This window comes from Piliocolobus tephrosceles, chromosome 1 (genome assembly GCF_002776525.5).
Source record: "Piliocolobus tephrosceles isolate RC106 chromosome 1, ASM277652v3, whole genome shotgun sequence".
NCBI classification, from domain to species: domain Eukaryota; kingdom Metazoa; phylum Chordata; class Mammalia; order Primates; family Cercopithecidae; genus Piliocolobus; species Piliocolobus tephrosceles.
The window spans coordinates 210,027,918-210,053,018 of NC_045434.1; the positions used below are offsets into that span (position 1 = coordinate 210,027,918).

Sequence of the window (25,101 nt, forward strand, 5' to 3'; positions counted from 1 at the left end):
TCACTTTATGGTGTTTTATTATTGTTATTTTGGAGTTTTTGTCTTTATAAATAAAATATGTACTTTGATGTGGTCAACTTTATTGATTTTTTTTTTTTTGAGACAGAGTTTTGCTCTTGTTGCACAGGCTGGAGTGCAATGGCATGACCTTGGCTCACTGCAACCTCCATCTCCCAGGTTCAAGTGATTCTCCCGCCTCAGCCTCCCAAGTAGCTGCGATTACAGGCATCTGCCACCACGCCCAGCTAATACTTTGTATTTTTAGTAGAGACGGGGTTTCACCATGTTAGCCAGGCTGGTCTTGAACACCTGACCTCAGGTGATCGGCCTGCCTCACCCTCCCAAAGTGCTGGGATTACAGGCATGAGCCACTGCACCCAGCCACTGATGTTTTTTCTTATAATCTGTGCCTTTTGGAGTTTTAAGAAATTATTCCCTACTCTTGACAACATATAGTCTCCTAAAGTTTTGTTTTGCATATTTACATTTTCATCTGGAATTTATTTATAGTATAAAATAGGAATAAAATTATTTTTCCATACGGATCACCCACGTGCATCTTTTTTTTTTTTTTTTTTTAAGACAGGGTCTTGCTATGTTGCCCAGACACAATCATGGTGCACTACAGCCTCAAACTCCTGGGCTCACCTCCTAAGTAGCTGGGACTACAGAGATGTGTATTTTTATTTATTAAATAACACAGCATCTTTTATTAAATTATTCATCACTCCCTCGCTGATTTGTAGTATTAACTGTCATTCACCAAAGTTCCACGTATGTGAGGACCAGTTTCTGCTTCGCTATCATTTTCCACTGTCTAGGTATTCCTACACCAATATGACCAATTTCAATGACTACATCTTAAATTGTATGACTTTTTAAAAATTTTTCCTAACTCCCCAAACTTGTAAATTTTATAAGACTTGGTATCTGGCAGGGTCAAGTCCACCTTCTTGTCGTTCAGAACTGTACTGACTGACTACTTTTGGCCCTTTACTCTTCTACACAAATTTGGAAAGAACTTCTGAGTTCCACAACAAATTCTATTGGCATTTTGATTGGAACTACATTAAATTTACAGACTGGGGAGTACAGGCATCTTTGTGGCATTTGCAATCTCATCAACCACAAACATGGGTACACGTCTTTGTTTATTAAAGTCCTGCTTTTGTGTCTTTCAGTGATCATTAAAAATATTAAAGCTGAATAGCTAATAAGTGGCCCTTCTAGTATCATGTTTACTGTTAAAGCCATTTTTTTTTTTTTTTTTTTTTTTTAAGACGGAGTCTCGCTCTGTCGCCCAGGCTGGAGTGCAGTGGCTGGATCTTGGCTCACTGCAAGCTCCACCTCCTGGGTTTACGCCATTCTCCTGCCTCAGCCTCCTGAGCAGCTGGGACTACAGGCGCCCGCCACCTCGCCCGGCTAGTTTTTTTGTACTTTTTTTAGTAGAGACGGGGTTTCACCATGTTAGCCAGGATGGTCTCGATCTCCTGACCTCATGATCCCCGCCTCGGCCTCCCAAAGTGCTGAGATTACAGGCTTGAGCCACTGCACCCGGCCTGATAAACCCATTTCTAGGTAAGAAAGAATCTTGGTGACCACTGAAGTCCATGAACACCAGGAACCGTGAAAAGGATACACGTCTGTACCACTCCGAACTTGAGTTGGGTGAAGAGTCGCACAAAAAAGTCCACAAAGAGACCCACCTGTGAAGAGCAAGAGATCTATCACACAGCCTTATTTCCAAGTGTAGTACGGGTGTGCTTCTCTTGAAGGCATCTCCTCCCCAACTGCATGTATGGAGGCTGCTCACCAGCCAGCAGCACGTGAATGCACAGCAGGAAAGCTCAGAAGGACGAGATCCCTTCCCCAGCCCGGTCCCAGTGCCCCTCCAAAGAACAAACGCAGAGGGTACAGCTAAGTTGAGTGAAGCAATGGAAAACAAAGAGGGAAGCAGGTGCAGAAAAAGATGTGAGACCAAGAAAGACTACTGACACAGGGGTGTCCAATCTTTTGGCTTCCCTGGACCACATTGGAAGAAGAATTATCTTGGGCCACACACAAAATACATTAACAATAGCTGATGAGCTAAAAAAAGAAAATCTCAAAAAAATCTCATGTTTTAAAAAGGTGTATGATTCTGTGTTGGGCCATGGGTTGGACAAGCTTGCTTTAAAATACAACGTTCATTTAGGTGTATGTGATTTTTGCATGTTTGTTATTAGCAGGCTCTATTTTACAAGTCATTATTTTGACTTAAAATCATCTTTTTTTGAGATGGAGTCCTGCTATATTGCCCAGGCTGGCCTTGGGCCTTGGACTCCAGGGCTCAAGAAATCCTCCTGCCTCAGCCTCCCAAGTAGCTGGGACTACAGGCACACCCCACTGTGCCAGGCTAGACTTATAACCATCTTATAGTCCATAGTTACTCTGGGTAGAGAAAACAACCAAATTCCAATATTCTGCTCTCCAAAGTGCTCAGGGCTTAAAGGAGAACTAGAAAGACTTTTAATTTTATGGATTCAGGATCGAAGGCTTCTTGTCTTTACCTCTGGCCTTCCCTCAAGCCAATACCTAGAGGCTTTTTAATACCGAAGCCATAAGTGGCCACACATCAGTGGACAAGAGTTGGGAGTCCTATATCATAAAGGCAGGTCTGCCTTCCTAAAATACAAAGGTAGGAGGTAAAGTTGCTTCAGCTTGAGTAACCCTTATCTGAAATGCTTGGGACCAGAAGTGTTTTGGATTTCAGATTTTTTTTTTTTTAATATTTGCATTATACTGGTTAAACATCCCAAATCCAAAAATCTGAAATCCAAAATCTGAATGCGCCAATGAGTACTTCCTCTGAGCATCGTGTTGGCATTCAAAAAGTTTTGGATTTTCCAGCATTTTGGATTTTCTGATAAGGGACACTTAACCTGTAGTACTGACGAGTGACAGCTCCAAAGAGTTTGATAAAAAAGTAGCACAAACACTAACAACTGGAGGTCTAATGACTAGCTTATTATAGAGAAATCTGCAACCAGAAACATATATAGCAAAATAAATACCTTGAGATTTCTATTTTTTTTTTTTTTTTTTAAGGAGACAGGGTCTCCCTGTGTTGCCCAGGCTGGTCTCAAACTCCTGGGCTCAAGCAGTCCTCCTGTCTCGGCCTCTCAAAATGCTGGGATTATAGGTGTGAGCCACCGTGCCTAGCCCAACACCCTGAGATTTAAATAAAACAATAAATCAACCCAAGTTCCCCCAAAATGGTATCCATCAGAATGTCACTGAAGAGGGTTTCTGAGTGCCATCAGTCTTACCGAGTAAGATGTTCGTTTACTTGTGGATTTACTATAGTAAAAATTTGATGCACGCCATGAAAATAAAAATCGTGATTGGCCCCTGTGGCTACATTATACCAAACATATGTGTACATTTTCCAGGCATATCACGTCAAATTAAGTAGGAGGCTTGTGGCCAGTTCAAGAGAAAAGTGGTAAACGGGCTGCTACTGAGAACAGACACCCCATCCCAACACTGTACTGACCGGAATCAGATTTGACATGGATCATTTTGACTGATGCTGATTTTTCCAGCTTCTCTTCTTCATATTTAACAATGTGAAGTCAGCAGTTCTGGTTCCAGACTTTTTGCTGTCCTCATGTTTGGCCATGTTTCCAATCTTGCCCTGTCTGTGATTCACCTGTGAAGCTACTGCCTCCAGCAACTCTGTTCATATGGGCATATCCCTTCATGCACAGCTGCTGGCTCTGTCTTCCAGATAACATTAACGACATGCAGGGAGGAGCCCAGGATAGCACCATGAACTCCCTGCATGAGATCAAGATCTGTGTTGTGCCATCCTGTTCACTGGCATGCTGTGCTAAATGAAGGGCATGATATTCACAGTTCCATACCCACGACTTTGCTTTTTCCCTAAAGAGTGGTCTCATGCCTGCCTAGAGTCCTAACCACTCAGGAGGCTGAGGTAGGAGGATCACCTGAGCCCAGGAGGTCGAGGCTGCAGTGAACTATGATCACGCCACTGTGCTCCAGCCAGGGTGACAAAGCGAGACTCTGTCTCTATTTAAATTAAAAAAAAAAAAAAAAAAAAAGTGACTTTAACATCCATTATTTACCCAATGCGTTCTCTACCCACTAGGGAGACATGTTATCTAGTTGATCAGGTAGATTATAGATTATGATCCATAATCATATCATAAAAGATAACTCCTGCCCAAACCTTTGAGCACTTCAAGAGCACCATCGTCATGTGTCTCGCTTTCATTTCACAAAGCAAAAACCAGGGAAGTATGAAAAACTGTGCAGGATTATTCATTTAAAAAAAAAAAGGGAGAAAGAAAAGGTACTCTTGATTATAATGACAAGTGTTATAGTGTTATAATGTTATAAATGCTATAATGATAAATAACAATGTTATTCACCAGGCCAGGGCTTTCCCTGTGAGCCCCTCCAGCCCTCTGGCCCACCATCCCTCCAGGCCCTGCCTCCTCACCAGGCCAGTGCAGACTCCAATGGCAAACACCACCATCCACTTCACCGCCTCATACCTTCGACCTTTCTGTTAACACAGGAAAAGAATGATTCAGTTTACAGGGTTATGGTGGCAGAGGCCAAGAAACACATCTTGGCCAACCAGTTTTAAGCTAAATTCCACGTGGAGAGCAGGCACAGTGAAGATGATGTTGAGATTTCAGGTGCTTTACAAAGCAAAAATGATGGACTCTTTAAGAGGCTGGGCAAGCTGCACTGACAGGGGGAACTCTGGTTGGCAGGATAAAGGCCTAGGGAATAAACGCCAACATAGGCCTACCTTGCAGATAGCATGGGTTTGGTTCCAGACCACCACAATAAAGCAAATATCACAATAAAGAGAGTCACACGAGTGTTTTGGTTTCCCAATGCGTATAAAAGTGATGTTTACACTGTACTGTGGTCTATTAAGTGTGCAATAGCATTATGCCTACAAAAATGTACATACCTTAAATAAAAAATACTTTATGGCTAAAAAATGCAAACAAACTGCATGCTATTGGAAAAATGGCACCTTGCTCAACACAGGGTTGCCACCAACCTCCAGTTTGCAAAAACTGCAGTATCTGCAAGGTGAAATAAAGCAAAGTGCGTAAAGTGAGGTCTGCCTGTATCGCAGGAAAAGGTTCAAAAAACAAGGGGTAAAAGATATTTACTGGGAACTTTAGAAGAGAAAAAAAATGTCATGTTAAGACTGATTTGATCCCCAGAGATGAAGGATTGTAAGACTCACCTTATTATCCATGGTCTCCAAAACTTCCAGGTAAGGGTCATTGATACAGCGATCATAATCCAAACTCTGAAAAAGAGGCAAAGGTGAGTCAAAAAGTCACATCAGGTGAGAAGACCTGCAAAGGGACAAACCTCTGGGTTCCTGCTACTCAACATGTGGATGGGCAGAGCAGTGGCACCTGCAGCATCCAGGAGGAGCTGGTTCAAAATGCGGAATCTGGCCAGGCGCGGTGGCTCACGCCTGTAATCCCAGCACTTTGGGAGGTCAAGGCAGGTGGATCACCTGAGGTCAGGAGTTTAAGACCAGTCTAGCCAACATGGCGAAACTCCATCTCTACTAAAAATACAAAATTAGCCGGGCGTGGTGGCGCACACCTGTAGTCCCAGCTACTTGGGAGGCTGAGGCAGGAGAATCTCTGGAACCTGGGAGGCGGAGGTTGCAGTGAGCTGAGATCGCACCACTGTACTCCAGCCTGGGTGACAGAGCAAGACTCTGTCTCAGAAACAAACACAAAAACCAAATGCAGAATCTCAGACTTTCTGCAGCCCTGCAGCCCTAGGTGACTCAGATGCACATTACAATTTGAGCGGTGTTGCTTTAGGTTCACACTTCATACTTTAGGATAAGTTTTAAATTACCTATTTTTAAACTTCCTGTTTTGGCAAAATATGTAAAGACCTTTAGCTATCATGAGCTTTATGAAACTTACTCCATTAGATGTGAACAAAAGTTTCAGTTAGTCAGAACCAAATTAATTTAGAATGTCAATTAGTTATAATTATCTTTTGTAGTTAGTGTCTATGGAAATGAGGTTAGTCACAAGATAAACTAATACGGAAAGTATTTTTAAAAGCAACTTCAACTTTATGTTAGGAAGAGGCACAGACTCAGCTTGGCTCTCGGCTCCTAAAACTTCTACATCTAAAGCAGCATCCTTTACAACATGCATCACAGAACACAGAAATCCTGCAAGCAACTTGCAGGTATGCCACAGACATTTAGAGAAACAATTCAAAGGAAATCATTTTAGTTGTCTTGTTAGAGAAGCAGCAGTCTGGGCCGGAAGCACTGCCTCACGCTTGTAATCCCAGCACTTTGAGAGGCCGAGGCAGGAAGATCGCTTGAGGCCAGAAGTTCGAGACTAGCCTGGGCAAGATGGTGAAACCCCATCTCTATTAAAAATACTAAAGTTAGCTGGGAGTGGTGGAGCACGCCTGTAAACCCAGCTACTCAGGAAGCTAGGGCAGGAGAGCTGCTTGAACCTGGGAGGCGGAGGATGCAGTGAGCCGAGATCTTGCCACTGTACTCCAGCCTGGGCAACACAGCGAGACTCTTATCTTATAAAAAAAAAAAAAAAAAAAAAAAGACGCAGCAGTTTGGCAACAAAGAAAAATGGTCAGCCATGAGCTCTCCTTCCTACAACCTGTTCCTACCCACATCAGCTGGACACTAGCCGGGTCGCAGCCACACTCCTGGACAACAGTTTCATGTCAGCCAAACACATGTGATGAATGACAATTTATTCTATCTATATGTCTACCTATAGTCCAAATTCCTTTTTTAGGTGTCCTGGAGTACCAACAGGTGACTGAGTAAATCAATTATACATCCAAATATAGAAGACTATACACCAATAAAACGATTACAGTTAAGTCTATATAGAAAGATATGGAAAATGTCCAAAAATTATTTGGCAAAAGAGTAAGATGAAATTAAAAAATAAAAATAAAGCAGGATGGAGAATTAAAAGTATAATATCCTTTTTTGATTAAACAAAATTAGGATTATTTGCACATCAGCATTCACAATGGGAAAACATCCGTGAGGTAGTGCTTAAGAGGATATTTGCTTCTGGGTGTTGTCTGAAATTCTCATGGCACAAATGGTGTGCTTTTTTATATTTAAAAAAATGATCAGCTGGGCACGATGGCTCACGTCTATAATTCCACCACTTTGGGAGGCCGAGATGGGTGGATCACTTGAGGCCAAGAGTTTGAGACCAGCCTGGCCAACATGGCAAAACCCCGCCTCGACCAAAAATACACAAATTAGCTGGGCGTGGTGGCACACACCTGTGATCCCAGCTACTAGGGTGGCTGAGGCAGGAGAATCACTTGAACCCAGGAGGTGGAGGTTGCAGTGAGCTGAGATCTTGCCACTGCACTCCAGTCTAGGTGACACAGTGAGACTCTGTCTCAGAAAAAAATCTTTTTTACTGATCAGAAAACAAAAAAACACAGTGAGGAAAAAAGTACTTTTAGAACCTAGACTCATCTATAAGTAATTAAACATATTTGCACATACATATCTATTATAGCGGCCAACGGGAAAAGCTTTCCCTTTCACCCTCTGAAGTTCTGCTGAAAGTGAACTGGCAAAAGGCAGATTAATGGGAGTAAAGGCATCCAGATTTATTTAACATGCATTGCACAGGGGAACTGCAGAATGATTACCCAATAACCCCAGTGCGATACAGATGCTTCTATACCCTTCTTCAGAGGGGAAGGGGAAATGGGGATGTGGGAGGAAATAATTCTTAGTGGGGAATGAATGGATCTGGGAGGCAGACATTATCTTGTGAATGATTCTCTTTGGAAACTGAATGGGACAGTGAACAAACAGCGGTTTGGGACAGTTTGTTTGGGCTCTAGGTATGTTGTTTGGTCTTCAGTCTCCTCTGTGAGATGAGTTTTAACATTCCCTGGTTAATGACATTTCAGGAAAGGGATCAAAGACAACTGTGTTCCTCTTTGGTAGGTCCAGTTTCTAGGTAGATAAGGGAACGGCAGAGAAGAGCCCCATCCTGTGCTTTGGGAGATACAAAGCATGAGGGTGCAGAAAGTCAGAGAGAGACCCCCAGGCTGTTTCTTCAGTTCAGCATATCAAAACACCATATTTCCAGGTATCATTTCCTGAGCCCCAACAATACACATACACACAAACAGACTTTGTCTTTTTTCCTTTTTTTTTTTTTTTTTTTTTGTTGAGCCGGGTCTCTTTTGTTTGCTAATGAGATGAGTGGTGGCTGGGGGCCCTTAGATAGCTTCAGAAAAGAGGCTGGTCACCAGAAAGACCAAGGCAGGATTAGCGGGGTGGGAAACCCATCCCTCCAGGGAGGAGACTGAAGCTGAAGGTTAAGCTGATCACCAACAGATGGTGATGTAATCAATCATGACTGCATAAAAAAGCTTCCATAAAACTCCAAAAGGACACGGTTCAGAGAGCTTCCAGATAGCTGACTGTTTGGAGGTTCCAGGAGGGTACTGTGCCTGGAGAGGGGATGGAAGCTCCGTGCCCCCTCCTACGTTCCTCGATCTCTCCATCTGGCTGTTCTTCTGTATCCTTTGTGATATCCTTTATTAATAAACTAGCAAACGTAAGTAGCGTTTCTGTGTTTTCTGACCTGCTCTAGCAAATTAACCAAACTCGAGGAGGGAGTCCTGTGAACCTTCAGTTCACTGCCAGTTGCCGAGAAATAACAGATGACAACCTACTACTTTATTTTTTATTTTTTTATTTTTTTGCCATGGGGTCTTTCTCTGTCACCCAGGCTGGAGTGCAGTGGCACAATCTCGGTTCACTGCAACCTCCAACTCCTGGGCTTAAGCCGTCCTCCCACCTCAGCCTCCTGAGTAACCGGGACTATAGGTGTGCACCACTATGTTCAGCTAATTTTTAAATTTTTGTGGAGATAGGGTTTCACCATGTTGCCCAGGCTGGTCTCAAACTCCTGGGCTCAAGCAACCTGCCTACCTTGGCCTCCCAAAGTGCTGGGAATATGGTCGTGAGCCACCACGCACGGCCTGCCTACTACTTTTAACTAGCATCTGAAGTGGAAACAGTCTCGTGGGACAGAGCCCTCAACCTGATCTGACGTCATCAGGTAGACAGTGTTGGCACTCAACTAGAGGATACCCAGCAGGTGTCTGCTGGAGACTGCTTGCTAGGTGTGTGGGGAAACAACCTCCACACATCGGTGTCAGCAGTGTTGCGCGAGTGGTGCCTGAGAGCAGAGGAGAAACAATGCTTGGTTCGTCCTTATCTCTTGCCTTCATCCCAAATATGTATGGAAATTACTGGTCAATTACTTGATTGATGGTTCTATCTAATAACGCTATGGTTCCATAAACATTTAGAAGGTTTTTAAGATATCTAGAATAGGCAAATCTATAGATAGAAAGGAGATTAGTGGTTGCCTGGAGTCAGGGGCAAGGAGAACAGGCAGTGGCTGCTAATGAGTGCAGGGTTTCCTCTCGGGTGATGAAAATATTCTAAAACTGACTGTAGGAATTAGCTGGGCGCAGCGGCTCATGCCTGTAATCCCAGCACTTTGGGAGGCTGAGGCGGGCGGATCACCTGAGGCCACGAGTTCGAGACCAGCCTGACCAACATGGAGAAGCCTCGTCTCTACTAAAAATACAAAATTAGCCAGGCATGGTGGCGGGCACCTGTAATCCCAGCTATCGGGAGGCTGAGGCAGGAGAATCACTTGAACGCAGGAGGCAGAGGTTGCAGTGAGCTGAGATCGCAACATTGCACTCTAGCCTGGGCAACAAGAGTGAAACTCCATCTCAAAAAAATAAAAATAAAAATAAAAAAATTGACTGTGGGAATGGTTGTACAATGCAGTAAATATACTAATTTTTAAAACCCCATTGAACTGTACACTCTACATGGGTGAGCTGAATAGTATGCCGATTATAGTGCAATAAAACTGCCAGGAAGGGCATTTAGAAACAACTGCAACGCTAGAACACCAGAATCCCTTTTTTTTTTTTAGTCGGGGTCTCACTCTGTCACCCAGGCTGGAGTGCAGTGGTGCGATCACAGCTCTCTGCAACCTCCATCTCCTGGGCTCAAGCAATTCTCCTGCTTTGATCTCCTCAGTAGGTGGGACCACAGGCGTGCCACCATACCTGGCTAATTTTTTTGTATTTTTTGGTGGGACAGAGTCTCGCCATGTTGCCCAGGCTTGTCTGAAGTCCTGGACTCAAGTGATGCACCTGCCTCAGCCTAAAGTATGGGGGTAACAGGTGTGAGCCACTGTACCCGGGCCCCTGCCAATTTTTAACAAAATTTTTTGTAGGAACAAATTCTCACTTTGTTGCCCAGGCTGGTCTTGAACTCCTGGCTTTAAGCGATCCTCCTGCCTTGGCCTCCCAAAGTGCTGGGCGTATAGGTGTGAGCCACTGTGCCCAACCTTTCTTTTTTTTAAATAAATTAGTTGAGTTTGGCACTTCATAAATATGTGCCAACAGAATATATGACCTATTTTTTTTTTTTTTTTTTTTTGAGACGGAGTCTCGTTCTGTCGCCCAGGCTGGAGTGCAGTGGCCGGATGTCAGCTCACTGCAAGCTCCGCCTCCTGGGTTTACACCATTCTCCTGCCTCAGCCTCCCAAGTAGCTGGGACTATAGGCGCCCGCCACCTCGCCTGGATAGTTTTTTGTATTTTTCTTAGTAGAGACGGGGTTTCACCATGTTAACCAGGATGGTCTCAATCTCCTGACCTCGTGATCCGCCCGTCTCGGCCTCCCAAAGTGCTGGGATTACAGGCTTGAGCCACCACGCCCGGCCACGGCCTATTTTTAAAACCAGATACTGTTACTTCTCCTTTGCTATGACTAACTTCTTTTTATTTCTGCAGTATATATTGCTCTTTGGTTTAGGGGACTAACAACTTTTTTAGAAAATAAAATTTTATGTGTCTTGCAGGGCTGTTACAGGGGGTTATGAGCAAAATGGCACCTGGCCGGGAGGGAGGTGGGGGCTGAACCAGCCCCAATTCAACCAGGAAAGGGCATCTTAGTGTTCACACCAAAACCACCTTCAACTGGCTGTGAGCTAGGGGTGCTGCTATGGCCAGTGGGGGAGGCCTTTAATTCTAGGTCTTACGTTCTGAGGGTGCCTCTTTCTAATTCAAAGGTATAATATTAATAGACTGTGTGACCTACATGAAAACATTCCTGTTTGTAATGGCACATCTCGCAGAAAGTTACTATTATTCAAATCACCTGTAATGAGAATGGATGTCAAAATGGGATTCTAACATTTTGTAAGACCCTGAATTTATCAAATAAAGAGTCAAATATAAGCAATGAACTCTTCCTAAGACAGGAAGGAGAAGGGGCGCTTTTTAGAAAGTTATTCAACAGAAGGGTTTTCTAGTTGATTGACTATCAAACAAGGTACAGAAAAAGCCTATAACCCCAATTCATTAAAATATGACTATTAACACCTTACTAAATATCCTTCTACATCCCTACCCATGTTTTTATACACATGCTTTTAATACATGTTTTAAGTAACAAAAATGAGATTCCACTAAATCAACTATTTCAACCTGTCCCACTCACTCCCCTCTTTATTATACTTTGTGTGTCAAGTCGATTTATTTATGGATTACATAAAATCCAGACTTTTCTGATTAAGTGCCTGAATGAATTTGCTCTTACATCAAAGCAAATGCTCTCAAGAAGCTCATTCTTGAAGATGGTTGAGAAATATGAATGACTAATATGAAAAGAACATTAATCCATGAAATGTACATGAATATGGCCAGGCGCAGTGGCTCACGCTTGTAATCCCAGCACTTGGAGGCTGAGGTGGATCACCTGAGGTCAGGAGTTCAAGACCAGCCTGGTCAACATGGTGAAACCCCGTCTCTACTAAAAATACAAAAATTAAAAAAAAAACAAAAAACAAAAAACAAAAATTAGCTAGGCATGGTGGTGTATGCATGTAGTCCCAGCTACTCGGGAGGCTGAAGTAGGAGAATAGCTTGAACTCGGGGGCGGGGGTAGAGGATGCAGTGAGCCAAGACTGCACCACCGCATTCCAGCCTGGGCGTTCTGTCTCAAAGGACAACAAAAACAACAAAACTTACATGAATATGCATATCAGCTGAAGGCAAGTGCATTACAAATGTAAGTGCAATTTAGTAGAAGGGTTGAGGGAACCTGGGTGTCTATGGGGAAGCCTTGGTGAGCTCCTAGAAGTAGGATGAAGGCTGTGAGACAGTCTCAGTCCTGGTGATACAGTCAGGATGATGTGACAGGGTTCAGTGAGAGAATGCAAGGTGACAGAACAATACAGAGTATCTTATACTAATTCCTGCAAACTTCTCTACTATGTGCAAGGAAACAAATACTTACGAAACAGAAGAAAATGGCCAGGCATGGTGGCTCATGCCTGTAATCTCAGCACTTTGGGAGCCCGAGCCCGAAGTGGGATCACCTGAGGTCAGGAGTTCGAGACCAACCTGGTAAACATGGTGAAACCCTATCTCTACTAAAACTACAAAAATTAGCCGGGTGTGGTGGTGGGCGCCTGTAATCCCAGCTACTCAGAAGGCTGGGGCAAAAGAACCCCTTGAACCTAGGGTGGGGCGGAAGTTGTAGTGAGCTGAGATTGAGCCACTGCACTCCAACCTGGGCACCAAGAGTGAGACTCCATCTCAAATTTTAAAAAAAGAAAAAAAAAAGAAATAGAAGAAAACACAGCAGTGGTGGATACAGTGCTTTTTGGTTCATTCAAAGCGGTCCCATCAGAGTAGCATATTAAACTATACAAAAGGGCCCAAATGGCAAAATCCAGATAGTAGAAAATCCCACGGTCCCAATGACGTTGTCAAATAACTAAAAAAAAAAAAAAAAAAAAAAATAGATGAAGGAAGAACCTACAGATTAAAAGAGATTTAACAGATCTATCAAACAAATAAAAAAGGACCTTTTTGGAACCTGATACAAAGAAAGTTAAAATACATATGACATTTACAAGAAAACTGGAAAATCTGGACAGTAGATATTTGATATCAAGAAATTGCTAATTTTTTAGATGTGGTAGTAGTATTGAGTTATGCTTTTTAAAAGTCCTTATCCGTTAAGAGATGCACATTGAATTATGGGTGAAATAATATGATGTACAGAATTTCTTTCAAAATAACATGGGAAGGGCGGCCAGGTATGGTAGATCATGACTGTAATCCCAGAACTTTGGGAGGTTGACATGGGAGGATCGCTGGTGTCAAGGAGTTTGAGACCAGCCTGGGCAACACAGGGAGACTGTCTCTACTTTAAAATACACACACACACACACACACACACAATTAAAAAATAATGAGAATGGAGAAGTGGGTAATGAAAGCACAGACAAAAGAAGACTGGGCTTGAGTTAAATCACTGTGGAAGCTGTGTGATGAGGACAAGGGGTTTCCACAGATTATTCTGTTTTTGCATATAGTTGAAATCCTTCATAATAAAAGTTAAAAAAAAGTGCTACACCACAAATCCTAATGTTGACACTAAATTCTACAGCAAAAGTAAGATGAAATATTGAAAAGAAAGCCTGGGAATGTTATTGTCTAGCATATTAATTTTTTTAAGTCCATATGACTTTTTTTTTTTTTTTTTTTGAGACAGAGTTTTGCTCTGTCACTCAGGCTGGAGTGCAGTGGCGCAATCTCGGCTCATTGCAATCTCCGCCTCCCGGGTTCAAGGGATTCTCTCACCTCAGCCTCCCGAGTAGCTGGGATTACCAGCTCATTCACCGCGCCCAGCTAATTTTTGTGTTTTTAGTAGAGATGGGGTTTTGCCATGTTTGCCAGGCTGTTCCTGACCTCAGGTGATCCACCACCTCAGTCTCCCAAAGTGCTGGGATCACAGGCGTGAGCCACCAAGCCCGGCCCCATATGACATTTTTAAAACACACTAGATATATACATGATTAATTCCAAGAAGTGAAAGAAATTAAAGATGGACAGGAAACGATAGATGGATAGATGGATGTTCACCACTATGCAGTTCGTGATACAAAAAAGTTGGAAGAAACCCAAGACAGAGTAAATACATTGTGGCACAATAAAATACTATTCCTGTTTAAAAAGAGATTGTGGGCCAGGCACGGTGGCTCACAACTGTAATCCCAGCACTTTGGGAGGTCGAGGCGGGCAGATTAGGAGTTTGAGACCAGCCTGACCAACATGGTGAAACCCCAACCCTACTAAAAACACAAAAAATAGCTGGGCGTGGTGGCATGCGCCTGTAATCCCAGCTACTCAGGAGGCTGAGGCAGGAGAATCACTTGAACCCAGGAGGCGGAGGTTGCAGTGAGCGGAGATTGCGCCACTGCACCACTGCCTGGAAGAGTGAGACTCTGTCTCAAAAAGAGAAAAAAAAAAAAAGGTTGTGGAAAATTACCTAGTGATACAAAAAGTATAATAAAGGTGGTGAGTGGGACAGGTTAAAATAGGAATCTCATTTTTGTTACTTCAAAAAAGCATGTATCATATATATAAAAGCATGGGTAAGGATGTAGAAAGATACTTAGTAAGGTGTTAACAGTTATCTTTTAATGAATGGGGTTATTGGCTCTTCTCTACCTTCTTTAAGTATACAGTTTAAGAATTTAATGATAAAAAGTCACGCATGTTGTTTCCCCCTGGAAGTGTTGGTTTTACTAAAAACACACCCTCTAAGAATCCCATACATGTGAGTTGGAACGTCAATCAAGAACATGTCAGAGACAAGCTGCTTGAGCAAGAAAATATCTGAAAAGCAAGCTCTCCTAGAAGAGAAGCAAGACCTCCGTAACAGTTTATGAGCACACACCTGTTAGGAGCACATACTGCCAGTGCCTTTCACTCTAGGACTCTGTAAGCTGTAGAAGCAAACAGTTTAACGGCAAATACATACTCTATCCAGATTAAGGTGCCACAGATTTATAAACGTGTAAAAACACTAGACTTTGTTTTGGGGTTAAGGTGAGAAAAGGGCTTGCTAAACAGTCTCTTTCCCAGACGCAAGTTTTCTTACTCACTCACTCCCTGGGACAGAAGGTCAAACAGCATCACTGGTTGGAATCATAATGTTTCAGCCTGAAGTGACCAGGCCACGCACTACTTTAGTTACCCAAGCAGTATCAAAGGAGCTCACCTCATAGTCTTTCCTTGGAAGAATCTCATCCTCCTCCTCCTGTGTTTCTCCAAGGATAGTCTAGAAAAATAGATCCGCAGAGGGAGCCCCATTTTAGTGGTTAAGAGTGGAAGGAGGCAGAAGTATTTACTCAAATCAGTGGCTAGCTTCTACATCACCTGGAGCCATTATCAACTAGGAATCAGCCCCTAAAAAAAAACCTTTCGGAGGTGAGGGACCAGGTGGGTGAGATCTACAGCCATCAGCTGAGCTCTTCATTTCCACTCATAGAGTCTCCAAATAACCACCCTCCTCCTCAGGACACCTCAAAGATGTCCAATGCCAGCTGAAGAGGGGAGTAAAAATTCAGGTTCCGTTTGACAATGTGACGTATCTGAAATCAGAAAGGACTTGTCAACTCTGGGAACACAACTCGGGTTTTCCTAGGACGCTTTGCAAGGGGAAGCTGGACTGTCAGTGACCCAGAAAGGGTGAGGGATAGAGTAAGAAAGAACTGGAGAAGCTAAAACAGCCGCATGATAAGCACAAACTCCTGTGAGGAAGCTCATTCTGAAAACGCTTGTTTCATTCCAAACTCTTTTCAAATGGAAATAAAAGGAAACATGGGTGGGATTTACAGGAGCTGGCCTGGATTCTCCTTCGGATTCCAGGAGGGGTTATGAGAAAAGATCCCAGACTTAGGCACATGAAGCAGGGTAGACGCTTCGAGAGCCCCGACTGCGGTCCCCAGACCCCACCCGCTGCCACCTGCGGGCCCAGATTGGCCCGGCCCCACCCCCGGCAACGCCTCTCGCAGTCCCTTAGCAACCGCCCCCTCCCCAGCCCGGCTCCGCCCGCTCCTTACCAGCTCCTCGGGGGTGCGGGTCTCACGCTCACCGCAGCAGCAGCACCACCTGCAACAGCAGCACAGAGACCCCCTGCACCCCGCCATCTTCCTCCTTTACTGCCACTCTGGACCCCTCTACCACTCCCTCCCACCAAGGATCTGCGCCTCACGTGACTGGTCCCGGGACGGTCACGTGGCCCTCTCGAGCTCTGGGACTGAGAACGGGAGTGGCTGCAGACGGGTGGGGCGACGGCTAGCGTCACATGACGGTAAAGACACGGCCTCCAAAGAGACCCGTGGGCGCGGCCATGTTGGAGGCGGGGCTTCCGGTCACCCGCACCGGTGGTTTCCGCCCTGTCGGGCCCGCCTCTCCAGCAAGCTGACACTCGCGCCGCGCCCCTCATTGCGTTCCCCGCCCCTACAGAGGCCACACTGGTGCGGCCGGCGGGCGAGCGTTCTGAGTCACCCGGGACTGAAGGGTGAGTGTCGGCGAGGCTGGGGTCGCCGGGAGGGAGATCCCGGAGCCGGCGAACAACATCCCGGGGGCAAGGACGTGCTCATGGGCGGGGAGCGCTGGAGGCCGGCCTGCCTCTCTTCTTGGGAGGGGCTGCCGCCCCCCTCCGCGCACCCTTCGCGGGATTAGTGTAACTCCCAATGGCTACCACCTCCAGCGACCGTCAACCTGCAGGCGAAGACTCACTTTCGCCCCCTGCCTGGACGGAGGGGCCCCGGGAATGAGGGGCCCCTGAGCCAGAGGTGACGATCCCGCCCCCCTGACCGGCCCAGGCCCATGTCCTCGCCCCCATCGGTGACCCAGTGACCTGGTGACTCGATTCTCGGCCATCTGGGCGCCGAGACGGCTTCCGGCTCCTGCCTTTTAGACCTGCCTCCCCGGCGAGCACCTGGAGAAGAGCGCTGGGCCCGGGGCACTGCGGTCCCTGGCGCCCTCTGCGTCCCTCGGGGCACGGGGGTCCACCGGGACCTTTCTGGGTGTCGTGGGCTTAGTATCCCAGTGCTTGGCGCAGACTAGGTGCTCAGTAAATGACAGAGGCTTATTTTAAGAGAGTGGCAGCGCCTGGCCCTTTGGCGCTCACTGAATGTTGGCTATCACCGTGTGCCAAACTCTGGGGATACTCCAGGCAGGACACCGGTCCTGGTCTCAGGAAACTGGGAAAAGAGAAAGGAGACAGGCCTTTAACCCAGCTACAACCCAGGGTGCTATGGGAATCCAGCTGGTAACGGATAAATCGTGGGTGTTGGCTTACAAATATGGCACGTGCCTGGCATATACTAGGAATGCAGTAAGTCTTTGAAAATCAGAGGGTTTGCAGGTGGTTCAGCCTCCTCCCACTCTAGGTTCTGTTCCAGCAGGCAATTAACAAGGTGTTCCCTTAAATGCTGGAGAAAGGCCAACTGGCTGCTCTTGCTGTTACCCCTCTCCCCACCCCACCTCCATCCCCCCGTTCCTCACTCCCCACGACCATCCCCACTGAGAATCTGGAGTTTGAGGTCTGAATGAAAGAGAGTAGCCCTAGGGGGAGAAAGCTTTGGCCCAGGGTTCTTAGTCTGGAATCAACTCCTTGTCTTGGGATACATCCTCGCGTAGTCTGTGCTCCTGTGCATGTATTTCAGGGGAGAGAAGCAGTGCATTTAATCAGATTGTCAAAAGAGTCTAAGACCCCAAATGGTTAGGTACACGGGGTTAATGGTGGACAGTCTGAAAGAAATGAACCTGACCTGGTCTTTCCTCTGTTGTGCCATGTTACCACACACTGATTCACTACTGTGTGTTTGTCCATTGCTGTGCAAGTGTTTTTTTTTTTTTTTTTTGAGATGGAGTCTCGCTCTGTCGCCCAGGCTGAAGTGCAGTGGCGCGATCTCCGCTCACTGCAAGCTCCGCCTCCTGGGTTTACGCCATTCTCCTGCCTCAGCCTCCCGAGTAGCTGGGACTACAGGCGCCCGCCATCTCGCCCGGCTAGTTTTTTGTATTTTTTAATAGAGACGGGGTTTCGCCGTGTAGGCCGGGATGGTCTCGATCTCCTGACTTCGTAATCCACCCGTCTCGGCCTCCCAAAGTGCTGGGATTACAGGCTTGAGCCACCGCGCCCGGCCGTGTTTTGTTTTTTTAAGTGTTTGTCTTATTTTCTTCACCAGACTGCCAGATGGCACTATGCCCTCTGTTGGCCTGGCTGTGCCCTGGTGGCTCTGATTACTTGTTTCTGTTTTTTTTTTTTTTTGAGACGGAGTTTCGCTCTTGTGGCCCAGGCTGGAGTGCAATGGTACAATCTCAGTTCACCGCAATCTCTGCCTTCCGGGTTCAAGCGATTCTCCTGCCTCATCCTCCCGAGTAGCTGGGATTACAGGCACCCACCACCAATGTTGGTTGGTCAGGCTGGTCTCAAACTCCTGGCCTCAGGTGATCCACCCGCCTTGGCCTCCCAAAGTGCTGGGATTACAGGTGTGTTTTTTGTTTTTTTAAGAGATGGAGTCTCACTATGTTGCCCAGGCTGGCCTTGAACTCCTGGACTCAGGTGATCCTTCTGCCTCAGCCTTCCCAGTAGCTGGGTCACTGTGATGATTTTAATTGAATTCTGTGGTATGTAAGAAGACCAGCCCGCAAGGCAAGCACATGGGGCAGCTTTTGTTCTGAGAAATTCGTGCCCTTACTGAACTTGGGTCTGGCTATTTTTGGAATATGGCCAGCGTCCAGTTCTAACCCACAACACAGTCTTTTTGGAGTAGCATGAACTCAGGACAAATCTGGCTGCATAGTCAAACCCTCAATCCTTCCATCCTGCACACACACTGTTTCAAGTAACAGATGTTCCAGGCAGAGCCAGCCAGAGTGAGCTGTTCCTCATCTCCACCAACCCCTGCAATCTCTGCCCGAGTCCCCCTCCTTCCATCCGCTTCCCCTTACTAGAGTCTCAGCCCTTCCTCCTCGCCTGGAAGTCTTGCCCCCGCCCCCTTGTGCTGGCTCTAGCTCAGGCCTCTTCCTTTGTCGCAGCTCCGCCCAGTTGAACACACCCGCTGGGGAAGGTGCCTGTGTTCCCTCCCCACGCACTCTGGGCCTAGCTGACAGAGATGGACCATCGAAAAGCCAGGGTCCTCCCAGCTGGGCACTACTGCCCCTCACTAGGAATATGGGCCTCGCAGGCCGGCAGCGTGAGGTTCTCTGTGCCACCTTCCATCAGGTAGCTGTCACCGAGGAGCACGTTGTAGTGCCGGGTGGGGGCTGCCTTGCATGCAAGGAACCTGGCAGCAGCGGAGGGCTAGGCTTTGAGTGAGGCGGCCCCGACAGCTATAGCTGAGTAGCATGGAGCCACTGGGAGGGGGCAGTGTCACCTTTTTTGGCCTTCTTCCTGTGTGGAAATACAGCACCTCCGGCGTGAACCTGCCACTCAGGTGTCTCGATGTGCCGGGGGTGTGGCTGCCTGCCCCCTGATGCTCCCTGCCCCACCCCGTGCAGCAGGAACCTGGCCATGGTGAACGAAGCCAGAGGAAATGGCAGCCCCAACCCCTGTTTGGAGGGCAGTGCCAGCAGTAGCAGCGAGAGCTCCAAAGACAGTTCGAGATGTTCCACCCCGGGCCTGGACCCCGAGCGGCATGAGAGACTCCGGGACAAGATGAGGCGGCGAATGGAATCTGGTGACAAGTGGTTCTCCTTGGAATTCTTCCCTCCTCGAACTGCTGAGGGAGCTGTCAATCTCATCTCAAGGTAAATTGATGCAAGGTTAAGGTGGGGGCGGGGAGTGCTGATTCCTGGGGAGCCAACTGTCAGCCCTGAGGCTGGGCTGCCCTTTAACCCGGCAGAAAAAAGCAGCCAGAGCAGGCAGGAAGGAGAAGGCAGAGTGGGTCATCTGATCTGCGGCTTCTCTTGCCTGTAAAAGTCCCTCCACAGTGTCAAGGGTATTTTAGACACACTCTTCAATGGGTTAAAAATGTTGATTCTCACAGTATATTCTTTGGTGGAACTTGGGGGCTGGATCACGAGTGCAGTTTAGGAAGTTACAAAGCAGTGAGAATGTTTTCAGCAAGTTAGAAATTTGGATTATGCTTCCTGAAATCTAGAAATGCCAACTGAATTACATGAGCACTTCATGAATTGCAGTTTTTGTTTTTTTTTTAAAGTTTATGGCTTTTACTGTTTGCACTTCTCACGTGTCACTCCCAAGTTTTTGAAGTTTAAACGCACAAGGATGTTTAAATACACCGCTGATAGCTTGTAACACAAGTACTTGTGCACATCCAGGTTTTGAGTCTCGTTTCGGAACTTGGCCTTGGTCTGCACAACTGTAAGCTGCTGCACAGGGCTTGGGGGGTGGCATGAAAGAAACGTGAGTCTGCCGACCCTCTTTCTAACTGTTCCTACGGCGAGGCTGTGTTTGCCACAGTTAGGATTCCACTAACTCTCAACCATGATGTCTTAACTCACCCGAGATAATAAATGGGCAAACGCTGTGAAAAGTCTTAAGTGCTGCTCTCACAAAATGGTGGCGCCGTTATTGTGTCTTACCTCTGTAATAGTGATCACAACGGCACCTCATATATACTGAGTATTCGGTTTGTACACCAGGCACTGTTCTAAGTGCTGTGGAACCAGCTGCCATCATATTCTCCTAGTGTTGTTATGGTTTTTTTTTGTTGTTGCTTTATTTATTTATTTATTTTTTGAGACGGGGTCTTACTCTGTAGCCCAGGCCTGAGTGCAGTGGTGTGATCTCAGCTCACTGCAAGCTCCGCCTCCTGGCTCAAGCGATTCTCCTGCCTCTGCCTCCCAAGTAGCTGGGATTACAGGCACCCACCACCACACCCAGCTAATTGTTGTATTTTTAGTAGAGATGGGGTTTCACCATGTTGACCAGGCTGGTCTTGAACTCCTGACCTCAAATAATCCGCCCGCCTCAGCCTCCCAAAGTGCTGGGATTACAGGCGTGAGCCACTGCGCTCAGCCTCCTAGTGTTATTATGAAGTGGGTACTATTATCTGCCGCGTCGTACAAATAAGGAAACAGAACTCACAGAGGTGAAGTAATGTACCCAAGATCATACAGCTATAAGTAGCAAAGCCAGGATATGAACACTGATTGGTCTGTCTCCAACCTTCATTTATGCTTCTCTAACTCTTGGGCCCCATGGGAAGGCAGTGAGGGATGGTATTGCCCCTGGAACCTCTCTTCAGAAACAAACCCCCTACAGGTTTGACCGGATGGCGGCAGGCGGCCCCCTCTTCATAGATGTGACCTGGCACCCAGCAGGTGACCCTGGCTCAGACAAGGAGACCTCCTCCATGATGATTGCCAGCACCGCCGTGAACTACTGTGGCCTGGAGACCATCCTGCACATGACCTGCTGCTGTCAGCGCCTGGAGGAGATCACGGGCCATCTGCACAAAGCCAAGCAGCTGGGCCTGAAGAACATCATGGCGCTGCGGGGAGGTGTGGAGCCAGCACTCCCCTACACTCTGGGTTCTAGCTTTCCCAGAGGCCACTTGTAGCCTGAACTTGGTTCCTGAAATGGTCCTTTACTGCTCCCTGGGCCCCACGCTGAGGATCCGCAGGATCCCATCCCCACCAGTAGTGTCAGCAGGCGTTGTGGGCAGTGAGTCACCCTGGGCACCACACACAGGCAGCCGCAGCCACCTCTTCCAACTCTTGACCTCGATGTAGGAGTTCCGTCGGGAATGCAGTCGCAGCCTGATAACCCTCTGCCCTGACTATACCATTGCATCTGTTGCTGGCTGCACCCAGCACTTGGCCCAATCACAGAGTATCCAGGAGTGAGAATAGCCGGTTAGGCCTCTGGTGCCTGCTGTTGTCAGGCCACCCAAGAGTGGGAAGAGGGAGCCTGAGGGGTGGGGTCCTGTGGCCTCCTGCTCCCCACCACAAGACCCCTTCACTTGAGTAGAAAATTCTCCCAGGAGGCAGGAGCCCTAAGGCCGTGGGATGGGAGAGGGTGGCAGGCATGCCCAGGTAGAAGTAGGGAAGGGCTCTCCAATCCTCCAGGCACACTGAGGAGCGGCAGTGGTCTCCTATTCTCCACCGCCAGCACAGGGTCAGCACGCAGTGAATACTGAACGGGTGGGCTGCTTTCTTTCCTCTCGCTGTCTTACCAAGGGCTAGAAAGAGAAGAACCAAACCTAAATAATACGAAGTTTCTGCCTTTCAGGGACTCGCAGTCCTAGGTGTCAGGGCTAGGTAGAGGGAACAGAAAGGCTCTCTGGAGGTTGGGTGAGACCCAGTGACCATGACCTCCACCAACCCTGCAGACCCCATAGGTGACCAGTGGGAAGAGGAGGAGGGAGGCTTCAACTACGCAGTGGACCTGGTGAAACACATCCGAAGTGAGTTTGGTGACTACTTTGACCTCTGTGTGGCAGGTGAGTGACTGGATCATCCTGGTGGCGGGAATGGAGCTAGGGAGGCTCAGATAGCCTGTTGGTGTTCGGTGCAGGACACAGTGATCAGATACACCTATGGGTCCCTGCTAGATGAGGGACATGCAGAGGTGAACTGTATCGTGTCCTTGCTCCTTTTGTATCACCTACTCCCCTCCTGGGCCTGCCACCATCGACCCTTAGCTTTTTGTTCCTCTGCCTGGCTGTGCCCTTAACCTGCTTCTAGGCCCTATTCTTTTCTTTAAAACAAAAGAGTGGGCCGGCGCCGTGGCTCACGCCTGTAATCCCAGCACTTTGGGAGGCTGAGGCAGGCAGATCACCTGAGGTCAGGAGTTCGAGACCAGCCTGACCAACATGACGAAACCCCATCTACTAAAAATACAAAAATTAGCCGGGTATGGTGGTGCACGCCTGTAGTCCCAGCTACTCGGGAGGCTGAGCCAGGAGAATCCCTTGGACCCAGAAGGCGGAGGTTGCAATAAGCCGAGATTGTGCCACTGCACTCCAGCCTCAGTGACAGAGCGAGACTACATCTCAAAGAAAACAAAACAAAACACCCCACAAGAGAGGGAAATTTACTAACAGGATTCCAGAGGGCAGGGAACCCAAGGTCAGGCGATGGCCTCAGACCTCACGAGGCACTGGAAGAGGTCAAAATGCAAGGACCTCCCTCGTTCCCTCTGGCACCACAGGGTCCCCCATCTCCACTTCCCACTGCACATTTGTGCTTCGTCTGGGAGACCTGATGCCCATGCTTTTCCACACACCTGGCCTGCTCCTGAGTGTGCAGAGTGTCAGCTCCAGCCAGTTCCGCAGGCTAATGGATGGGCCTCCTTTCCCAATTCCCTGGAGAGAGATTCACCATTGGCCACAGCCACAAGACCAGGTTTACCCAACAGAAATGGGTGGGTTGGACTTCCCTCCCACCGTTGAAGCTAAAGGCTGGGATTGAGCCCTCGGCATCTCAGACAGGGCTCAGGTATGGTGAGGCAGTGTGCACCAGGGACAGGAATTCCCTGGATTGGCACATTTTCTGGGATGACAGTTTTTTGCCAATATTTTGGAAGAAATCCTACCATTTTTATGTTAAACATGGCTACGTTATGGAGTGGCATCTAAAGTGATATGAACTAAAAAAAAAAAAAAGGCCAGATGCAGTGACTCAAGCCTATAATCCAAGCACTCTGGGAGGCCAAGGTGGGCAGATCATGAGGTCAGGAGTTCGAGACCATCCTGTCCAACATAGTGAAACCCCATCTCTACTAAAAATACAAAAATTAGCCAGGCATGGTGGCGCGTGCTTGTAGTCCCAGCTACTCGGTAGGCTGAGGCAGGAGAATCGCTTGAACCTGGGAGGCGGAGTTTGTAGTGAGCCGAGATCACGCCAGTGCACTGTAGCCTGGGCAACAGAGCAAGACTCTGTCTCAAAACAAACAAAAACCATGTGACTTCAAGAAAATTACTTGTTGTGGGTGACTTTGGCCTTGTCCCTAACCCCCCATGGATATGTCTGTTCTGTCAACAGGGGTGTTTAGGTGTTAAGTCTGGGAAGCACTGACTAGGAGTCAGAGAACAGGCATTTCCAACTGTTAAATTGTCATCGCTTGTATCAGCCACAATATAGTCAGTTAATCGGGGAGTGTGCACCAGTGATGGGCGTTACGTGATCATGATTGGAAAGTAGCGAAGCTGTGAGCTCACAGTTGCTGAATGGTTTCCTACTTTGCTTATCAAGTGGGTAATGAAGATCAGTGAATTAGAAAACACCAACCTGTTGGGCATGGTAACTCATGCCTGTAATCCCAGAGCTTTGGGAGACTGAGGCAGGAGATCAAGACCAGCCTGGGCAACCTAGTGAGAGTCCGTCTCTACAAAAAATACACAAAAAATTTAAAAAGAAAGCACTCAGCTGTTCATGATAGAAAAATAGAGTAAATAGCAAAATCTATATGTAATCAAATGCTAGATTTGTTCGGTAATATTTAGGTATTATAGCTGTAGTTTCAGCTGTTAAAAAGCCTTGTTGTTTCTGAAATTCCTACTGGGAAAACAGCTTTGTTATTGAAAGTGTGAAGCCCTAGTGCTTTATCCCCCACTCCCTTACCCCTGGAAACCGTAGTTTTTATATTCATTTTTATGACTCTGGGTTTCTTAAGAACGAAACTGCCTTATCAGAGCAGAGCAGCTTGGCTTTCCGCCTTTCTCAGGGTCCTGCCCTGGGCTTGGGCTGATGAAACCAGCACTCCGTGTCGTTACATGAAGGCCTGTGGTCGTGCTACTTGCCTGACCAAGCAAGGCTGCTAGTACGTTTAGTCATTTAGGAAAGGGGTCAGAGAGTTCACAGAGCCAGTAAGGAGCCTACGGGACACCTGGTCTCACCTTCCCAAGCAATTCCGGAATCCTGCCTTGGGCATCCACTGCCCCTGTGTTTTCAGGCTCCGGGAGCTCATTGTTTTGTGGGTGGCTTGTTGTACTCTAGGCAGCTCTCTGAACCAGATGCCGGTTTTGCCATTAGAAACAGCACAGAGGCCGGGCGCGGTGGCTCAAGCCTGTAATCCCAGCACTTTGGGAGGCTGAGATGGGCGGATCACGAGGTCAGGAGATCGAGACCATCCTGGCTAACACAGTGAAACCCCATCTCTACTAAAAAAATACAAAAAAACTAGCTGGGCG

General features: G+C 47.2%; 2 protein-coding genes and 1 long non-coding RNA gene across 12 annotated transcripts in view; 1 reads left to right on the forward strand and 2 right to left on the reverse strand.

Annotated features, from left to right (window-relative positions):
• CLCN6 (chloride voltage-gated channel 6) overlaps positions 1-16,333 on the reverse strand; it is a 38,942-nt gene extending 22,609 nt beyond the window's left edge. For 2 of the 5 annotated variants that reach the window (XR_002726334.2, XM_023191953.2), the window contains exons 1-5: positions 16,051-16,331; positions 15,207-15,266; positions 5,276-5,341; positions 4,505-4,570; positions 1,640-1,706 (exon numbers count right to left, since the gene is read on the reverse strand). Coding sequence is in view for 3 of the 5 variants with exons in the window: in XM_023191953.2 (XP_023047721.1) it covers positions 1,640-1,706; positions 4,505-4,570; positions 5,276-5,341; positions 15,207-15,266; positions 16,051-16,137 (346 nt within the window). In the remaining 2 variants the exon portion in view is untranslated. Of the gene's footprint in view, positions 1-1,639; positions 4,066-4,504; positions 4,571-5,275; positions 5,342-15,206; positions 15,267-16,050 lie in introns of those variants that run through there. The other 3 variants (XM_023191954.1, XM_023191955.1, XM_023191957.1) reach the window with 3 other exon arrangements.
• Positions 16,301-25,101, forward strand: part of MTHFR (methylenetetrahydrofolate reductase) — a 20,480-nt gene continuing 11,679 nt past the window's right edge. Inside the window, exons 1-4 of one of the 6 annotated variants that reach the window (XM_023191961.1) lie at positions 16,301-16,511; positions 19,502-19,750; positions 21,231-21,469; positions 22,300-22,410. In XM_023191961.1, coding sequence (XP_023047729.1) covers positions 19,515-19,750; positions 21,231-21,469; positions 22,300-22,410 — 586 coding nt within the window. In that variant the 5' untranslated portion in view covers positions 16,301-16,511; positions 19,502-19,514. Of the gene's footprint in view, positions 16,512-16,531; positions 16,789-18,549; positions 19,227-19,501; positions 19,751-21,230; positions 21,470-22,299; positions 22,411-25,101 lie in introns of those variants that run through there. The other 5 variants (XM_023191962.1, XM_023191963.1, XM_023191960.1 and 2 more) reach the window with 5 other exon arrangements.
• On the reverse strand, positions 20,985-24,253 carry LOC116418551. Its single transcript, XR_004228638.1, has 3 exons — positions 24,200-24,253; positions 23,196-23,274; positions 20,985-22,149 (listed from the first exon to the last, which is right to left on the reverse strand). It is a non-coding gene; the product is annotated as an uncharacterized LOC116418551 (long non-coding RNA).